The sequence below is a fragment of the Apis cerana genome, linkage group LG5 (assembly GCF_029169275.1).
Source record: "Apis cerana isolate GH-2021 linkage group LG5, AcerK_1.0, whole genome shotgun sequence".
Lineage (NCBI taxonomy): Eukaryota > Metazoa > Arthropoda > Insecta > Hymenoptera > Apidae > Apis > Apis cerana.
Genome location: NC_083856.1, coordinates 27,133 through 46,356, shown reverse-complemented (window position 1 = coordinate 46,356; position 19,224 = coordinate 27,133). Strand labels below are relative to the sequence as shown.

The 19,224-nt window shown below is 18.5% G+C and overlaps 2 protein-coding genes across 4 annotated transcripts; one reads left to right on the top strand and one right to left on the bottom strand.

The window, feature by feature from the left end:
* The first annotated feature begins 10,078 nt into the window (after positions 1-10,078).
* Positions 10,079-12,268, top strand: LOC108001422 (ribosome production factor 2 homolog). Of its 2 annotated transcripts, none has more exons than XM_017062423.3 (5): positions 10,079-10,263; positions 10,505-10,637; positions 10,697-11,136; positions 11,240-11,357; positions 11,434-12,268. In XM_017062423.3, exons 1-5 carry the CDS (start codon positions 10,241-10,243, stop codon positions 11,659-11,661), a joined length of 942 nt encoding a protein of 313 aa, XP_016917912.2. In that variant the 5' UTR covers positions 10,079-10,240; the 3' UTR covers positions 11,662-12,268. The 2 variants fall into 2 exon arrangements, with proteins under 2 accessions (XP_016917912.2, XP_028524233.1); XM_028668432.2 differs by having other exon boundaries at positions 11,213-11,357.
* On the bottom strand, positions 11,710-14,173 carry LOC108001421 (probable cysteine--tRNA ligase, mitochondrial). Of its 2 annotated transcripts, none has more exons than XM_017062421.3 (8): positions 13,810-14,173; positions 13,301-13,596; positions 13,040-13,238; positions 12,695-12,957; positions 12,476-12,612; positions 12,262-12,384; positions 11,896-12,156; positions 11,710-11,816 (listed from the first exon to the last, which is right to left on the bottom strand). In XM_017062421.3, exons 1-8 carry the CDS (start codon positions 14,055-14,057, stop codon positions 11,775-11,777), a joined length of 1,569 nt encoding a protein of 522 aa, XP_016917910.1. In that variant the 5' UTR covers positions 14,058-14,173; the 3' UTR covers positions 11,710-11,774. The 2 variants fall into 2 exon arrangements, with proteins under 2 accessions (XP_016917910.1, XP_016917911.1); XM_017062422.3 differs by having other exon boundaries at positions 13,325-13,596.
* Positions 14,174-19,224: the final 5,051 nt, after the last annotated feature.

The following is a 19,224-nucleotide window of genomic DNA, read 5'->3' as shown; positions in this document are numbered from 1 at the left end:
AAGTTCGTAATTTTAGTTTATATTTTCATTTATAATATAAATTTTTAATATAAATTTTTAGTTCTATATATATTTTTTAGTTCTATATAAAGAATATATAAAAAATAAATGTACAAAGAAAATATATATATTTAAAATAGAAATTTTATGAAAAGTTTGAAAAATTAAAAAACGATGATATATTACAATCTCTTCAATCGTTTTTCAATTAATTCGTTGATTCATATATACAACGAGAAAAATTAATAATAATACATTAATATTTTTGACGATATAGAATTTCATTTATATAAATTTGCGACAAATAAACAGGCGCAATATATATAATCAAATTATTTATATAATAAAAATCCACGTAATTTCCTTATCAAATGCAATTTTTTTTTATAATTAATAGAAATTCGCTTGACATTTTTCTAAAATGCATAATAATGTATTAAATATTATAAATTTCGAAACAATTTTGCAAGATAAATTTTGCAACAATTTTTTAATGCTTCTTTGATGCTTAATGAAATAATTTTTTATTTTATATCATAGATATAATGTACATTTCTAATTATTATAAAAATATTTAATTATATAAATATAATAATACTTAATTGAAGTTTAAATAATAAATGTTCACTTAGAATTCAAATAATCAAGTATTATGTAAGATTTCATTTAAATAATAAAAAAATGGAATTTCATTGTATTTGTAATAAAAAATAAGAATTAAGTAATTTGCAAAAAAATTATATTACTTTAATTATATCATTATTAATGTATACAAATTTATATCAAATAGAAACAACTGATAATAAAATACATGATAATTAATTCATATTTAGTTTGTAAATTTGATTAATTTTTAATTCAATTTTATTAAAAACGAAACTTTAAAAAAAGAAATTTAATATCAATTTTTTTCTGATTTTTTAATTTAGACTTTTTAATATAGATGATGTATTACGATTACCGCTCTACTCTATATAAGAGTATACTCTTTATAAATATATAAAAATTTGTTAGTTTTAAAAAATACATTCTTATTCACAAATGAAAGAAAGAAAGGTCTAAAATTAAAATATAGAGATTCGATGATAATTTTAATCAAAAGATAACAAGAATGTGATGAGAATCAATTATAATTAACTGTGTGAATCATAAGGCATAATTTTATCTATCTATTTGCCAAAATCGTGTCAAACATTATTTCTATATTAGATATGCGCATATGCACATAATATAAATATATATTATATATATAATTTATTATAATAATTATTGTATAAAATAAATACATAGAATAAATAACATTATCGCCATTGTTATCATACCTACTAAGTTATAACGTACATAATTTGTAAAAACGTAATTTTGAAATACATTTAAAGTAACTAATGATTTTTCTTTAATAACTTATAAATAATATAAATTATAATCTCAAATATACAAACTTATAAGCAATATAATTATATAAAATATTATCAAATCGTCCGCAAATGACTGACAAAAATTCCATGTTAAGCTTTGATAAATAATTCTCTAGTGATTTCATTTTCTTTATCTCCGTTATGTCGTCATATTCTGTCCTCATTTAAATTGGTTAATAAAGCGTCGAAATTTTTATAATCAATTGTATTTGTTTTGACTTCTAGAATTGACCTTATAAATGTATTTCACAAATATAATATCCTATACATTTTATATTTTTTATATATTGCATATATTGCAGTGAATAAGTATAAATAAAAATTGTGATTTTAAATGTGTATATTTTAATTTTAATGTATTATAAGAAAATATGTGTTATAAGATCTGTACGTATTAAAAAATGAAAAATTTGTTTTCTTAATACACTTATAAATATTTGTGAATTATAAATATACATTCTCGTAAAAAATGTGATAGATAGATATTGTTATTAGAAATATCAAACAAATTTGATATGCACGTTACTTTTTTTTAAATTATATTTTCGTAAAAATTACAAAATTTGAATATAAATTTTTGCTCTCAAAAATTGTGAGAAATTTTTATAAGTTTAAGTTTAAAAGTTATCTTTTTTTGTATTATATTTATCTAAAATAAAATTATAAATTTCTTACTTTTTTATTTTTTTATTTATTTAAAAATCAACATTATAAAATTAATTATATAAAATATATAAAAGAATATATAAATATATAAATTATATAAAATATATAAGAAAATATATAAATTATATAATTACATATTTATATAAATTATATATTTATATAAATATTTAATATATTTATATAAATTATATAAAATTAATTATAATAATTTCTTTCACTTATTAATTCAAACTGTAATAATGTGTTGGCTTAAAATCTAATTATAAATCTTTCAGTAATTCAATAAAAGTTATTTCAATAAAATTCTTTTGTATTTCATCAATTAGCTAAAGTCTGAATGGCTTATTTTTAAATTACATCGATTTCATTTTTTTTTTTTGAATATATTGTTTTTTTAATTAAATTTATTTTATTTATTTATTTGAATGAAGATTGTACTATTGATATTGTTGATGATATTATTGATAATATTATTTATATATTTTATTTATAAAGCATATCGTTTTTTCTTGACGGTAAAAGTTATTTGAATAAATTTCAATTTATTGCTTTTGCTTTTCCATTTGACGAATCAACATTATAAGGAAAATTTTTCAAATTAATAACTGATTTTGATAAAACTTATAAAGGATATAGTTTTATAGAATATGTAAACTTATAAAAAATATGTAATTTATAGACAATATAATAAAAAATATTTGATTCATATTTTTTTTTATCCACATTCGTTCATGTTTAAAAGGTAAAAACTTTAAAATTGAACAAATATATTTTTTTCAATATCTTAAAAACTCTTTATATATGTAATTCTTTAATAGAAAAAAATGTTATATACAAAAATTATTTTTAGTGGTAAATTTGACTGTATAAACTGTATAAAATATCTATTTATTTAAAAATTATAATAAAAAGTTAATATTTTTGCTTAATTTTTCATTTAAAATCTAATGTTATTTTTAAGTTTCCTGTGTTTTTTATTTCTTGCTTATTTAAACTATATAAATTAAATAGATAGATATTGTAAAATATTATATTATTATCTCTTTTATTAATGAAGATCTGATTAATTTATATAAATATATAAACATTAATATTACGATAATGGAACAAGATTTATATTAATTTAAGTATTATGGATTAAGTATTATTGGTATATTATATAATATAATGTAATATAATGTAATAAATATAATATAATCTAATATAATGTAATAAATATAATATAATAAAATGTAATACAATATGATATAAGTAATGTAACATAATATTAAAAAATATGCTATAAATATTAATTTATTAATATTTTATTATTAATATAATTTATATATTAAATATTAATTTAAATATAAATATTAATTATATAGCTTAAAAAAAATATAATACTATAAATGTTACATCATAATCATTATTGCTTCTATATTGACAATAAGTTACTGTATTTAAACAATAAAAAAAGCTTATAAAATTTTTAAATTATTGTATTCTAATATAGATAATTAATTACATGAAGAATCATTGCATTTTTATTATCTTAAAATATAATATGTATTTATTATTATATTTAATATCATAATTAAATCTAATGTTTTCTAATAAAGTTTTTCCATATCCTAAAGTCATAATGTTAGATAAATATTAAATAAATTCTGTAGTAATTTTAGAAATTTTTCTAGTATTTCTAGTATTTCATATTTATTTTCTGATATTATTTTTTTGTGTTATCATTTCAGTGTTACTATATAATTCAATCTAGTAGGATTGAAATATATATCTAATAAGATATCTAATAAGATTGAATGCATGAGAGAATTGAAAAGAATTGAAAGTTATTTGATTAATTTTTTCATCTATAATTTTAGCTGATAATCTGATAATATGATGATATAAAAATTTGTGACATATTCGATTGCGATTATATTAATATTTATATAAATTTCTTTCTTTATTAATAAAAGAGAATAATAAAATATCCATTTATTTTATATTGCTTATAGTTTGAATAAACAACAAATAAAATTAGACAAAATTAAAATTATATTTTATATGGAAAATTAATAAAATATTAATTTTTTATCATAATTTTTAAATAAATAGATATTTTGAAAAAAAGTTTAGATCAAATTTATCATTAAAAAATAAATAATTTTTATGTACAACATTTTTTGTATTATAAAAAATTTTTAAAACTGAGAAAAATAAGTCTTTTATTCACAAAACACTTCAAGAAAAGTTTTTATTCTCTAAATATAAATGATTGCCGATAAAATATAAGTTAAATATTTTTTCAAGAATTATATTTTTTATAAATTTCATTAAAAATCGATTATTAATGTTGAAAAATCTTTTTTATTAGAGCTTCATGATTTACAAGTATTGTTTATCAGTAAACATTTTTATTACTATTGTATTGATGATAATTATATTATATTATATTTTATATATGTAATATAATATATATATATACATATATATAGTAAATATGAATATAGTATAATAGAAAATCCAGAACATTGATAAATTTCTGCTTTAATTGAGTAATAAATCAAAATTTCACAAATTTCACACTTATTTTTGATGAAACATTTTCAATTTCAACCATTTCAAAATCGTTTATTTAGCAATTGTGACAAACATATTGTTTGATTCATGTTTTGTGTAATATTTGTTATAAATATTTGATAAAAAGATAAGGTTAAATATATTTCAACGCATTTATGGTTATAATATACATATATTTTGGAGATTTTATTTTATATAGATAATTTTGATGATATTCGCAATATTTTTGGTGGCGATTTTTTGTTATATTTTCTAGTTTTTAAATCATTGTTTAAAAATTGATCACTCTATTATCATAATATAAATAGAGATTTTTGGAAATATTTTTTTTTCTATTTACATTTGCATTTCTATTATTATTAGTTTTTTGTATTGATTATGTAAATTAATAGATTTTCATCTCGTTTGTTTTTTTTCTTATTTATTATTTGCCATGGATTTTTATTGATAATTTTTCTTATTGCTAACATATTTTCTATACATTCGTATGATGTTACAATAATGGATAATTAAATTTGATAAAATTCATATAAATTTTGTTATTGTAAATGTTTGTAAATGTTTTATCCATTGAAAATTTAAAATCTAACTGTAAATAACTTACTCCTCTATTATTGAAATGTAATTCTTTTTAAAAGCATTATTTTACAATTAAGATTAATAAAATAGAAAAATATTATAAGTTGGATAGTATTGTATAAGACTTGTTGATTGCACTAATGATTATGTAAAATTTACAATATTAAATTTATTCTTATAGGACATATTTTATAATGTGTTTAATTTTTACATTAATACATGTCTGGCATTCGATTGAATTATCGCTTAGTTTATCAGAATATAAATATTATAAATATTCATCTATTATCAATAACGATTTGATTAGATTAGAAATTGTTAAATTGTCTGAAATCAGACAAATTAAAATATTTATTATATAATAGGATCATTTCTTACCTTAAAACTTTATGCATATTTTCATGTTATAAAGATAATATAGAAAAAAGATTTCTAAAATTACTCGCTAAAATTTGTCGATATATTTGCTTCTTTTATAATTTTTTTGAATTATCTACAAGTTATAATTATATTGCATCTTTCTATTCTATATTGCATCTATAATTTTAAGAAAAAGATACCGATTACTATTTGTGGACAAATTGTGGCTAAAATTCTATTCGAAAATGAATTAATAAAAAGAATTCACTATAAATTTAAACAACAATACTTCGCATTAAAGAAAGAATATAAAGTAAAACATAGAATGAAAGAAATAATTAATTTTAGTATATTAAAAGTATATTAAAAGTAGAAAACTTTTAAATTGAAGAAAAAGAAGAAAAAAATATTAAAATATTAAAATATTAAATGAAACAATATTAAAGAAATTAATTTTATATTATTAAGTCAATTTTATATTATATAATTTGGCTAGAACTATACGATATTCAATGTCTGATTCTCGATTAGTTAGTTTTTCTATTATATTAAATAGGAATATTAAATAGGAATTAAATAGGAAATATTATTCTTTTTTGAAGGCAATTAATTTTTTTATATTTAGTTAATTAAATTTTTTACTATGAGCAAATTAATCATTATTATATAATTGATAAAATATATGAAATATAAAAAAATATACATATATAATACAACATAAAATAATTTCATGTCTCTTTTGCTTTAATGTCATAAATGTATTACAAAATAGCAAATTAAATAAACTAATAATTAAATAAACTAATATAATAAATTAATCACTGAAATTTATAATATTATTTTTAATAATCATGTATTTATATAAAAGATTGAAAATTCGAAAATAATTCAATTATTATTAACTTTTTCTAATTTATTATTAATTATAAAATTTTCTATAATTTATAAATAGTTCACTTTAGTGATAATAAAGTAAAATTATTCTTTTCAAAATAATTTAAATTTATTTATTACTTGAAAATATTAGTACAATATTAAGATATTACACAGAAGAAGTAAACAGATCACAAAAAGAAGTTTTAATAAATAATGTATTTTTATTCTATCTGAAGAATCTCATATTATTTCTATAACAATAAATTAAAGAATTTTATTTTATATGGAAATATACATAAAGCATCTTCTCTTTTTCTAAAAAGAAAAGAAAAACATATAATATATATAATATTGTGATATATATATATATATATATATATATATATATACAATAAAATAAAAAATGTGCAATTTTTTTTGTTACAATCAAAAAAATAAAAAAATATTATTTATAATCGATCAAAAAATTTATTTTACATTTTATAAAACATTTTATAATAAGTAAATGTAATATTTAAATGAATAAAATGAAAAAAATATGATTTACATTGATATTAATTCTTTTTTCCATTTCATTAATAACGTAAGAATTCATTTTATAAAAAATATATACATAATATCATATGATGATTTTTATTACGTTTTAAATAATCATATTTCGGAAAAAATTAACAGATTTTAAATATCATATATATTTTTATTTAAAATTTAAATTAAATATTCAAGATTACATTTACTCGATTTTTGCTGCATATTTGGCACTAATTTATTGCACAAATTTTGCTTCATTTTTGTTTTCATTCTGACAACATGTTATATAGTTTTCAATTTATTCAATTTTTATCATCAATTTGCTTTAACAGATTGTTAATTTGTTTTGTTATATTTCTGTTATATATATCAATTTGCTAACTTGGATATAACAAATATGTGCAATCTAAATCTTTCTGCAATTTTTCTAACGATAAATATTAGTTTATAAGATTACATATACGTAATATACAAAATATACATATAATATATACAATACAAAAATATAAAATACATTTTGCTCATTTCATATATTAAATTATTATTGCTATTTCATATATTAAATTATCGAAGGAAAAAAAGCAAAGATTTACATTTAATTTTTTGATTTTTATCTAATTTATGAAAAAAATGTATGCTAAATATACAAAATTAACTATTATAAAAAAAATTATAAATAGAAATTCAGTTTCATTTATATAATATATTAGATATGAAATAAAGATATCTAGTATTCAAAGTGATAAAAAGAAGAATTCATAACTTCTAGATAATTTAAAAAAAAAAAATGTTAATAAATATGAGTCAAAAAAAAGGATATTTTCAAAATTATAAACAATTATAAAGTTTTTTGTTTCAATAAAAAGAAATTTTTTTACTTCAAACTTACTTTTTTACTTCTATCGTTATTATATTTTATAACTTTTAATGAAAAATTAAAATTATGATTATGCAAAATTTTTTTTAAAAATATTGCGAATTTTTCAATAATTAATGACATAGATATTACATTAAAAGATATAGTCTGTGAAATATCTAAAATATATTCGAGAATTTTTGAAAAAAATATATTATTTTTTATTATATAATTCTTTGAAAATATATCAAATATATAGTAATAAAATAGATATAATAATAAAATGAAGAGATATAGAAAACCTCTTATAATTTATAAGAAAAAAAAGAAATAAAAAAATTACATACAATATAATTCCTTTTAAAATAAAAAATTTAAAAAAAGTTTCCTTATATTTTTGAAAATTTTTCAATCTATATTTATTAAAATTTTTTTTATTATTTAATTACTATTTTAAAATTTACGTAGTTTTCTTTATTATCTTATCAAAAGTTTAAAATTGCCACTAATAATTGAAGTGTGAAATTCATTACTATAAAATATCGATAGTAAAAAATATCGATATCTTTTAATAAATATCATAAAATTTTTAATTTCTTTAATATTTAAATTAATATTATCATAGATAATATCATTAATTATCCATCTTGTATAAAAATTGTAAGTATTTATGTCAAAGAAATGATAATAAACTTTATAATATTTAATATAATTATAATAATATTATAATATTTAATATAATATTATAATATTTATAATAAAATTATAATATTTAATACAATTTATAATTTTGTACAAATTAAATAATATAAAATATAATAGAGATTAATTTGTTGTTGTCTATGAACTCGAAAAGGAATATGATATTTCCACAGAAATTTGATTTAAAAGAAACATTCGTTTTTAATAATGATTTAATATTATTAATAAATAAACTATTTCGTGAAAAAAAATGGAGTCATAATTGGAGTTACGAATCAAAAAAGGTTTGTATATGTGTAATTTTTACAATAAAATTTTATATACATTAAATATATTTTAGATTTCATGGAAAAATATATTTATGGATGTGTAACATTTATTAAAATTCAATTACAAGATGGAATATTTCAAGAAGACATGGGATATTGTTATAGAAATAGTGTCATGAAAATATTAATCAATTAATTTATCAATATATTGTGCAAAAATTGTAAGAATTGTTCAATACTTGAATATCTTATATTTATATATGAAATATATTTTTTTTACTATTTCATTAGTTCTTTTACAGATACTTTTAAAAAAATATTATTATATTTTGGTGGAGAAATAAAAACAAATTCAAAAACTATCAAAAAAATTATCAAATTCATTTATATTTAATAATCAAAAAGAAGATTTATTACTTAAAATAAATAATGAGATATTAGAACTATGTTGTCAATCAATTCCATTTTTAAATCACAAATTAATGAAGAAAAACAAAAAATCTGCTTCTTAGAGTTCTAATTTTTTTATAAATTAAAAATTTAAATAAAATATCATTATATTATTTATTTTTTAGATAATATATTATAAAGGTTAATATATTAAAAAGGTTCAAATGAACAAAAAAAAACTTTTGTACAACAAATAATAATAAAATCAAAGAATCCTAATATTGAAGTTTCAAGTGACATAAAATATTATAAAAAACAAAATATTGTTCAATCAGAACAACATGCAAAGAAAGGTAAATTAATTAAAACTTGTTTTCATTTTTTCAATCAGATTTTTTACGAATTGAATGGAAGCAAAAATAAATTGAGAAACAAGAGGTACATAAAAAAGGTTAATACAGGAAAAAGGACAACAAAAATTTAGTAAAACTAAAAAATTTAATTTAAAATATTAATAAAATCAAATGACATAAATATTAATGAAATTTTATGTAAAATATATATATGATAGCATTTATAAATATACACATACATATGTAAATGTATTTTTATTTCAAATCAATATTTAAGAAATTTATTATTTATATTAATTATGTACATTTTTATAGATTATATATGTAATATAATGTACAGAATAAATAGAATATAAAAGATATAATATAAAAGAATAAATAATTTTATAATAATAATTTTTGAAGAATTGAATATTCATTTATTTATTAAAAATTAATAATTTCATAAAATGCAGACAAATTATTGCTATACATACATTTATTAAGTTCTCTTTATATTTTGGCTAAGAATACCAACACTAATATGATATAACTGTGCTTATTAGACATCTTATAATAGTATGTGTTCTGAAGAATAATTATTAAAGAATATTCATTCAATATAGAATAATATAGAATATTCATAAATTATTCATTCAATATTTCTATAGTTTTACAATTTTTTGAAATTGATTCACCAATATGACTGTAATAAATAGAATAGTGTAAGTATTTTTAATTTTTATATGAAAAGTTCCGAAAAGTGATATTTTTGGTTATGATTAAACATATCTTTACAATACATTTTTTAATTTCATATATTAAATTTTAATTATATTAAATTTATCGATTAAAAATATATTTAAAATCTATTAAAAATATATTTAAAATAAATATTTAAAATAAACTTCTTTTATAAATATGATATATATTATTTTAAAAATATCAATATAATTTTTATTTCAGAAAACCAACTACTCATAGAGGTAAACGAGCTATTTTGAAAAAAGAACCGAAATTAATAGAAAATATTAAACAAATTTTGTGTTTTAAAAGCAAAAAAACTTCACAAATAGCAGTAGATTTTATGAAAGATTTGGTAAGTTCTGATAATAGTAAATTATTTTATATAATTAATATGACAATGTTTGATTTTAGCATAATTTAAAAAAACCAGATGCAGAGATGATGCAAAAGAAGAATGATATATTGCCATTTGAAAATATAACACCTATTGAAAAGTTTTGTCTAAAATATAATGCATCACTTTTCATGATTGCTTTACATAATAAAAAACGTCCTCATAACCTAATAATGGGAAGAATGTATGAACACACATTATTAGATATGGTAGAATTTGGTATAGAGAATTATAAAAGCTTAAAAGATTTTAAAATTTCAAAAATATCACAAGGAATTAAACCTTTATTAGTTTTCAATGGGGAACTTTTTGAAAATAATCATGAATACAGTAAAATTAAAAATTTATTTGTAGATATGTTTCAAAGAGAACCAGTAGAAAAAATTAGATTACAAGGTCTTGAACATGTTTTAAGTTTTACTATTATTGAGAATAAAATATTTTTACGCAGTTATAGGTATATTTATTTATTATAAGAAATTATTATGTAAAATGACTTCAAATGTATTTTATTTCATAAAATTATATTTTAGAATACTTTTGAAAAAATCCAATTCTAGCATACCAAGAATTGAATTAGAAGAAATTGGTCCGAGAGCAAATTTAATTTGTAGACGTATAAAACTTGCTTCTGAAGATTTATTTAAAGAAGCTTGTAAAAAACCAAAAGAACTTAAGGTAATATTTTTATTATGAAAATAGTGATTTATTAAGATTTTTTTATATATTTGTTTATTTAAATTACAATTAATAGATTAAGAAGAAGAAGAATATATCCATAGATAACTTTGGAACAACCTTCGGTCGTATACATATTGGAGTACAAAATATTAATAGTATACAGACAAGAAAAATGAAAGGATTAAAAAAAACAATGGCAGAAAAAAAAAATGGAATGAAAAGGAAAAATTTGGAAAATAATCATATTAAGTCAAAAAAATCAAAAATAAATTCAAATAATAATAGCAATAATAACAATTAATATTAATTTAAAAAAATTATTTCTCTAAAACTAATATAAAAATAAATGTAAATTTTAATCATTTCATTTTTTATTAAAAATATTCAATATAATAAAAGAATGCTGATTTTTGTTTAATATCTTTTGATGTTCCAAATTGTTTCAGTTTTACAATCCTAAAAATAAAATAAAAATAGAGATAAAAATAAAGAATATAAAATATATGATTTAAAAATTATAAATTGAATGTAATACCTTTATTATTATACCATAAGTGGAAAGTTCTGATCGTATTTTATCACATGCAATAAGTAAAGTTTTATCTTTTACATCATGTTCTAAAACTTTATTACGAACAATATGTCTAAATTTAATTAAACATTCAATGAGATTGTTTATTTTATTGTCATTTATTGTTGAAGAATTTGAAATTCCAAATTTTGAAAATATTGTTGATATATAATTTAATACTGCAACTATAGCAGGTATACAAGTACCACAAGTAATTTTTCTATCCTATTTAATATAATAGTTTTTCAAATTTGTTATTATTATTAGTAAATTAATATATATTTTTGAAATATTATATATATTTTCTGATATTAATAAATTTATATTTACCTTAGAATCATGTAACATTTTATTTCCTATATCAATTAGATTTATCAATGATTTTATAGCTTGTACTGTATTAAAATCATCTGCTAATGCAATATTAACATTGTTTTTTGTTTCTTCTAAACACTAAAATAAATTTTATTTTTATTGAAAAGTATAATATAAATACATTTATATAAAAATAACTACTAATAATAAGATAATAAATGTAACTAACACGAAGTAATGCAACTTCATCTATATTGCCAATATTCCATTTTCCAGTAATATAGTTATCACAATTGTTAATAAAATGTTCAATTTTATGTAATATATCTATTGCATTATTCATTATAACATCAGAAAATTTTAGTTCTGAAAAATAGAAAAGTTCAATACTTAAATTTAATTTAAAATTAATTAATATTTTATACAAAAATTATAAAAAATATAATACCATTTTTATAATTAGAAAGTAGACAAAGCATTCTAAATTGATTTGCTGTATATTTTTTAAGAAATTCTTTTATGCTAATAACATTTTTAAGGCTTTTTGACATTTTTACATCCTTTAAAGATAAATGCCCACAATGTATCCAATAATTTACCCATTGTTCTACTTCATGATAAGAACAAGATTGTGCTTCTTCATTTTCATGATGTGGAAACATAAGATCTATTCCACCACTATGAATGTCCACAGAATTTCCAAAAACTGTACTAATTGAAATATATTTTTATAATTATATAAATTAAGTTAACAAAATTAGTGAAATAAAAAAATTTTAATATTCTTTTTTACCTTGCAATTGTGCTACATTCTATATGCCATCCTGGTCTTCCAAAACCCCATAAAGATTTCCAACATGGTTCATTTTCTTTAGCTGCTTTCCAAAGACAAAAATCCATTGCAGACTTTTTATCTGGATGACAATTATCTAATAATGGTGTTGATAATTTGCCATACATTTCATATTTACATGTATCAAAATAAACTGATCCTAAAAATAAAACATTTTTGAAATTAATAATAAGTAATAATAAGTAATTTTTTTTTTTTTACCATCTTTTAAAACATAAGCATTGCCTTTATCTACAATGTTTTTTACAAATTGAATAATTTGTGGTATATAATCAGTAACTCTACAATATAAATGAGGCTTAATAACATTTAACATTTTCATATCTTCAATAAATTCATCTTCATAATATCTTGTTAAATCTTTATAATTCTGTTTTAATTCTTTTGAACGTATTATTATTTTATCATCTATATCTGTTAAACACATGGCCATTACAATATTTATATTAAAATGGTCTGTTAATATTCTTCTGATAATATCCGAATGTACATAAGTCCTATAAAATAAAATTTAAAAGATTTTTATATTGTTTCATTCTTTATTACCTAATTGTAAAAAATAATAAAATAAATAATAAAATTTTAATTTTTATTTACATTATTAATGCAATACATAGAAATGAATATTTGTAAAAAAATTTTATTTTATAATAAATAAAGTGAAATAAATATTTCAAATATAAAATTAATGATTCAAAAGAAAAACTTACATTGCATGTCCTATATGTGCAGAATCATATACAGTAGGACCACATACATACCACGTTAGAATATTTTTATTTTTTAAAATTAAGGGTACTTTACATTTTGTTATTGGATTATAGATTACAATATCCGTTTTATATCCTGCAGGTGTTAACCATTTTATTTGTTTTTTTAACTTCGTTTCAGTATGTAAAAATTGATGATATATTTTATTTATTTTGTAAGAAAATACATTTTTTATGATTAAATTCATTTTATTATATTTTTTTTTGTTAAATACTTATTTACATAATTTTAAATTTAATTTCAAAATTTAATTATATAAAAGCTATGTTCACTTACGTTACACCATAGACAATATATAAAATAGATTGTAATCTTATTATTAAAGCTGAAGAAAAAGTTCCTTGGGGAATTTGGATTTTGATTGTTGTTCGTAAAATACTACAATATTCTATTTATGATATGACATGAATTAAAAAATAAAATTTAATAAATATTTTTATAAGATTAAATTTTAATAAGAAGTGTTTAAAATAACATTGAATTTGAATTTTAATGTTTGAATTTTTTTAACAATAATTTAAAAAAATCTTTTTTTTTTTATTTTTTGGAAAAACAAAATATTTATGTATTTTCATATAACAAGTAAATAAAAATGTTAAAAAATAATTATAATTATTATTGATTGAAATTGATTTATTATTAAATTTTTGTATTCATTGCTTCTTATGCTATTGTATAATTTATTATATAATAATTTATATTTGGTATCAAAATCTATATTAGAGACTATTTTATAATAAACATATAATAAAGGCGGTTTTGCATGATGTATTATTAGAATTTGTAATATTAAAATATTATAATTTATAGATGTTTTTACCATAGTATTATTATATGAAACCTTCTTATATGTTTTTTGATGCTAAATATAAATTATAATAATTGTATAATAATATAATTCAAAAAAATATAATATTTTATTTCATAAAAATTAAATATAAGTGGAAAATATAAATAGAAAAGATTAGATTTCCTTATTAGTCATTGTGTCTGAAAAATTCAAATGTTGTTTTTATATTAAAGTTAATTTATTTTAAAATTTAAATTTCAGTTATCGTTATTAAAGTATTTTATTTATTAAAGTATTATAAAAAAATTAAAGTATTATAAAAAATTAAAAATTATTTTAAAAGTTTAAATATAAATATATATTATAATTATAATTATATTATTATTATTATTATTATTATTATTATAATATATATATATATATATTATATTATTATTATTTATATAATCATATATAATAAATATTATGTATATAATAAATTATAATATGTATAATAAATATTAATTTACTGAATTTTTATTAAATTTATTTTTATTTTTTTTCTTATATCTTACTTTATATCATTATGAGTAGAACGCCAATTTTCTAACAACTAGAATTTAAAGGACATACAATATAATATATTGATTTATATATAACTTAAGAAATTATATAGATTGATGCCCATTGAATGTTGATTCATTTGCTAAAACACAATACGAAAGATATTCAAAATAAAATTTTGAATTTTTAGTTTGATACATTTTTTTTGATGTTTGATAGTAATTTGATATTTCTTTATTTTTGAAATTGCAAAATTCCAAAACCTTACAAAAGATTTGCTCAATTTTTAAGTGAAATTTAATGTAATTATTGCATTTCCAATAATTTTTATTTTTACATGATGTTTCATTTAATTAACATTCGATTATTTTAGATAATATTAAAATACTAAAAATACTAAAAATATTAAAATTTCAGAAACAAGTTTGAATAGTTTTGAGTAAATATAACTTGATATTGTTCTGTAATTGAATGCATAACAAATATTTAATCATTAATATTTTTATTTTAATGGAATTTTTTATTTTATTATTCGATTCACTTAAACATTTTTTTTAGAAAAAAATATCATTATTATTAAGTCATTAATTCAAATATTTCCATTTAATAATTATTTCTGTTAATTTATTATGAATTAAATTCTACAAATTCAAATAAATTGTGAATAAATTCAAAATACTAGTTATTCACAATAATAGTTTATTCAAATGTTATTCAAAATATTAATTTTGGTACATTTTATTTTGTAAATCACTTAATCATTGAATTTGTAATAGTTTGCTTTATTTCAAAATATGACAATTGTGCATATAATTTTTTTTTTCTATATTTTGCTTCGTAATCGTTTCAATTTTTGACAATATTTCATTTGTTTATATTCTTTATTATCATAAAAAAACAAATGTAAAATTTTTGTAACAAATAACGATTAATATTATATATTTGAAATAAAAAAATTAATCATTATAGTATTATATATTATACATATTAAAAAACAATAAATCATTGAATTAATATATCTATTATTTATTTCGTTGCACTAACAATGATCAGTTGATTACTTATAATTCAATAATTTCAGAATAGAATCTTAAATTATATGTTAATATTGATGATTTTGAAAAGGATCAATTATCTCATGATAAATAAGATTTCATTCTTTATTATAATTTAATACTTCTATATTCTCTTTGAGAATATGATACACTTCATACTATATTATGCGATACTAGAATAAAAATGATATTAAATAATAAATATTTTTTAAATTAATTCGCTATAACAGCGATTTTCGTGTCGAAAAGGTATAATTTTGATCAAAATCGAATTTTCGTTGCAGAATTTGACATAACTTGGCGAATTTGTGTTAGATAACGTTTTTCTGATTTGTTAGCCGTTTTGTTAGCCGAATTCACAGTAACAGCGTTTGGTATCGAGAAGCTATAACTTTGATAGTAGTCGAATTTTTATGGCGGAATTCAAATTAATTTGAATTTCAGCTAGAAAACTTTCTCTCTCAATAAGTACAATTTCAAAGTAGAATATGTCCGTAACAGAAACTTTCCTGTTCAAAAGTTGAAATTGTTATCAAATTCGTTTTTTTATTCCATAATTCGACATAACTCGAGTAGGTGCTTTAAAGCGATGCTTTAAAATGTCACTCTGAACGATTTCCAATTATTGTTTGGCCGTAACAATAATTTTCGTGTCTGAAAGCTAACCGTTTTGATAATAATCATTTTTTTTAGAATAGAATTCGATTTAACATAAGTTCCAGGAACCGTCTTTCTGATCTAAATAGCAGTTCGTAAAGGTATAATTTTTATTAAAACCTTTTTTTCGGGCTTAAATTCGTTGTAACTAGACAAGTCTGAACTTAAAACATCATGCTGATCATTTTTTTTATGCTTAAAAACAATAGATTTCTTGAAATGTTAATGATAACTTTTTATAGAAAAAAAATATAGAAAAAAAAGATATGCGTTTTACAAGTATATGCGTACAAGTAATTTATAAAGTAATTTAATAGTCTAGAAGAAAAATAGATTAACAGGCTTAAGGAACAGTTAGAACTTATATATAAGAATGGGTAATATATATAATCAATATTTCTCATGAAATGCAATCATATAAATTTTATTTTTATTTATATCTCTATTTTTCCATTTAATTTTGTCGAAAATTTTGATGTAGAATGTGATACTTATTAGAGGATAACATAATATCTATCTAATATATTCTAATATATCGTATCTATATCAAAAATAGTCTATAGAGATTGGCAAGCTGATATTAGATAAAAGTTTAAAAATAATAAACAATATGTAATTGTAAAAATATAATAGAAAAAAAAAGAAAAGATAAAGAAGATAAATCTATGAGCACAATAAAAATAAATTAGACGATGTTTTTACAATAATAGGCATTCAGAATCATTCAAAAAAAAAAAAAAAAAAAAAAATGTAGTACTAGCAATTCGAAAAATAATTTGATAGCTCAGAATAAGAGAAATCAAAAAGCTAAAAGAAATAGATTAAACAAATGCATAACGGGAAATAGGTATAATAAAACTCACATAAAACGCAATAATATAAATCATTGGATTATCTAAAACTATATTACATATTTAGACAACAGATATTACTATTATTAATTTGATTAATTGCGATTTTACTTGTAATTTAAACAGTCACAAAACTTTTTTTATACTATCTTCTAAAGAAATTGAATTATTATGAAAGATTTGATTTCAATGAAAACTTACATATAGTAATATAATACAATGTTATATAGAGAGTAATTTATTTTTGGAAAAAAAATTTCTTCGAGTATGTGAAATCAATTCTCATTTTTTAATGTTTTATATATAATTACTTATGGAAATATATATTTTTACATCAGATGATAAAATTAAATATATTATAATTTAAAATTTTGCTTTATATTAAATCACAATGAAATGAAATTACCTAAAGAAATAAATATGTATATATATGTAACATATATTGTATCATTTTTTATATCTGAAAAAATTTGATAAATGAAATTTATGACAAAATAAATAAATTTTATTTCTACGAAAAATTTTCATATATATTCTCCGTTAATATTAGCATTTTTTATACGGAAAACAAATTTGGATCAGAATTGTAGCTTTTCGACAAGAAAATATCGCTGTTACGGCGAATTGGGGATCGAAAATGATCAGAGAGACGTTAGTTAATCCAACGCAACGAATTCGCATCGTTAATGATTAAATTCTTCCATGAAAAATCAATTTGGATGAAAAATGTTGCTTTTCGTCACGAGAAACGCTCCTACGGCGAATCCTGCATCGAAAACGTTCAGAGGGAGATAACGGATAACGATCCCCAACACAAACTCGCCCTGTTACCGTCAAATTCTGGAACGAAAAATTGATTTCGACAAGTTATGTAGCATTTCGGCACGAAAATCGCAGTTTCGGCGAATTCTGCTTTGATATCGTCGAGAGTGACGTTTTCAAGCCGATACTCGCCAGTTACGTTGAATTCTGCCACGAAAATTCGATTTTGATCAAAATTGTAGCTTTTCGACGCTAAAAACGCTAAAAACCGCGAATTCGGATTCGAAAGCGAACAGAAATACGACATCGAACAAAAACTCGCCATATCGTGTCAATATTCTGCCATGAAAGATTGATTTTGATTTGAACTGTAACTTCTCGACAAGAAAATATCGCTGTTACGGCGAATTGGGGATCGAAAATGATCAGAGAGACGTTAGTTAATCCAACGCAACGAATTCGCATCGTTAATGATTAAATTCTTCCATGAAAAATCAATTTGGATGAAAATGTTGCTTTTCGTCACGAGAAACGCTCCTACGGCGAATCCTGCATCGAAAACGTTCAGAGGGAGATAACGGATAACGATCCCCAACACAAACTCGCCCTGTTACCGTCAAATTCTGGAACGAAAAATTGATTTCGACAAGTTATGTAGCATTTCGGCACGAAAATCGCAGTTTCGGCGAATTCTGC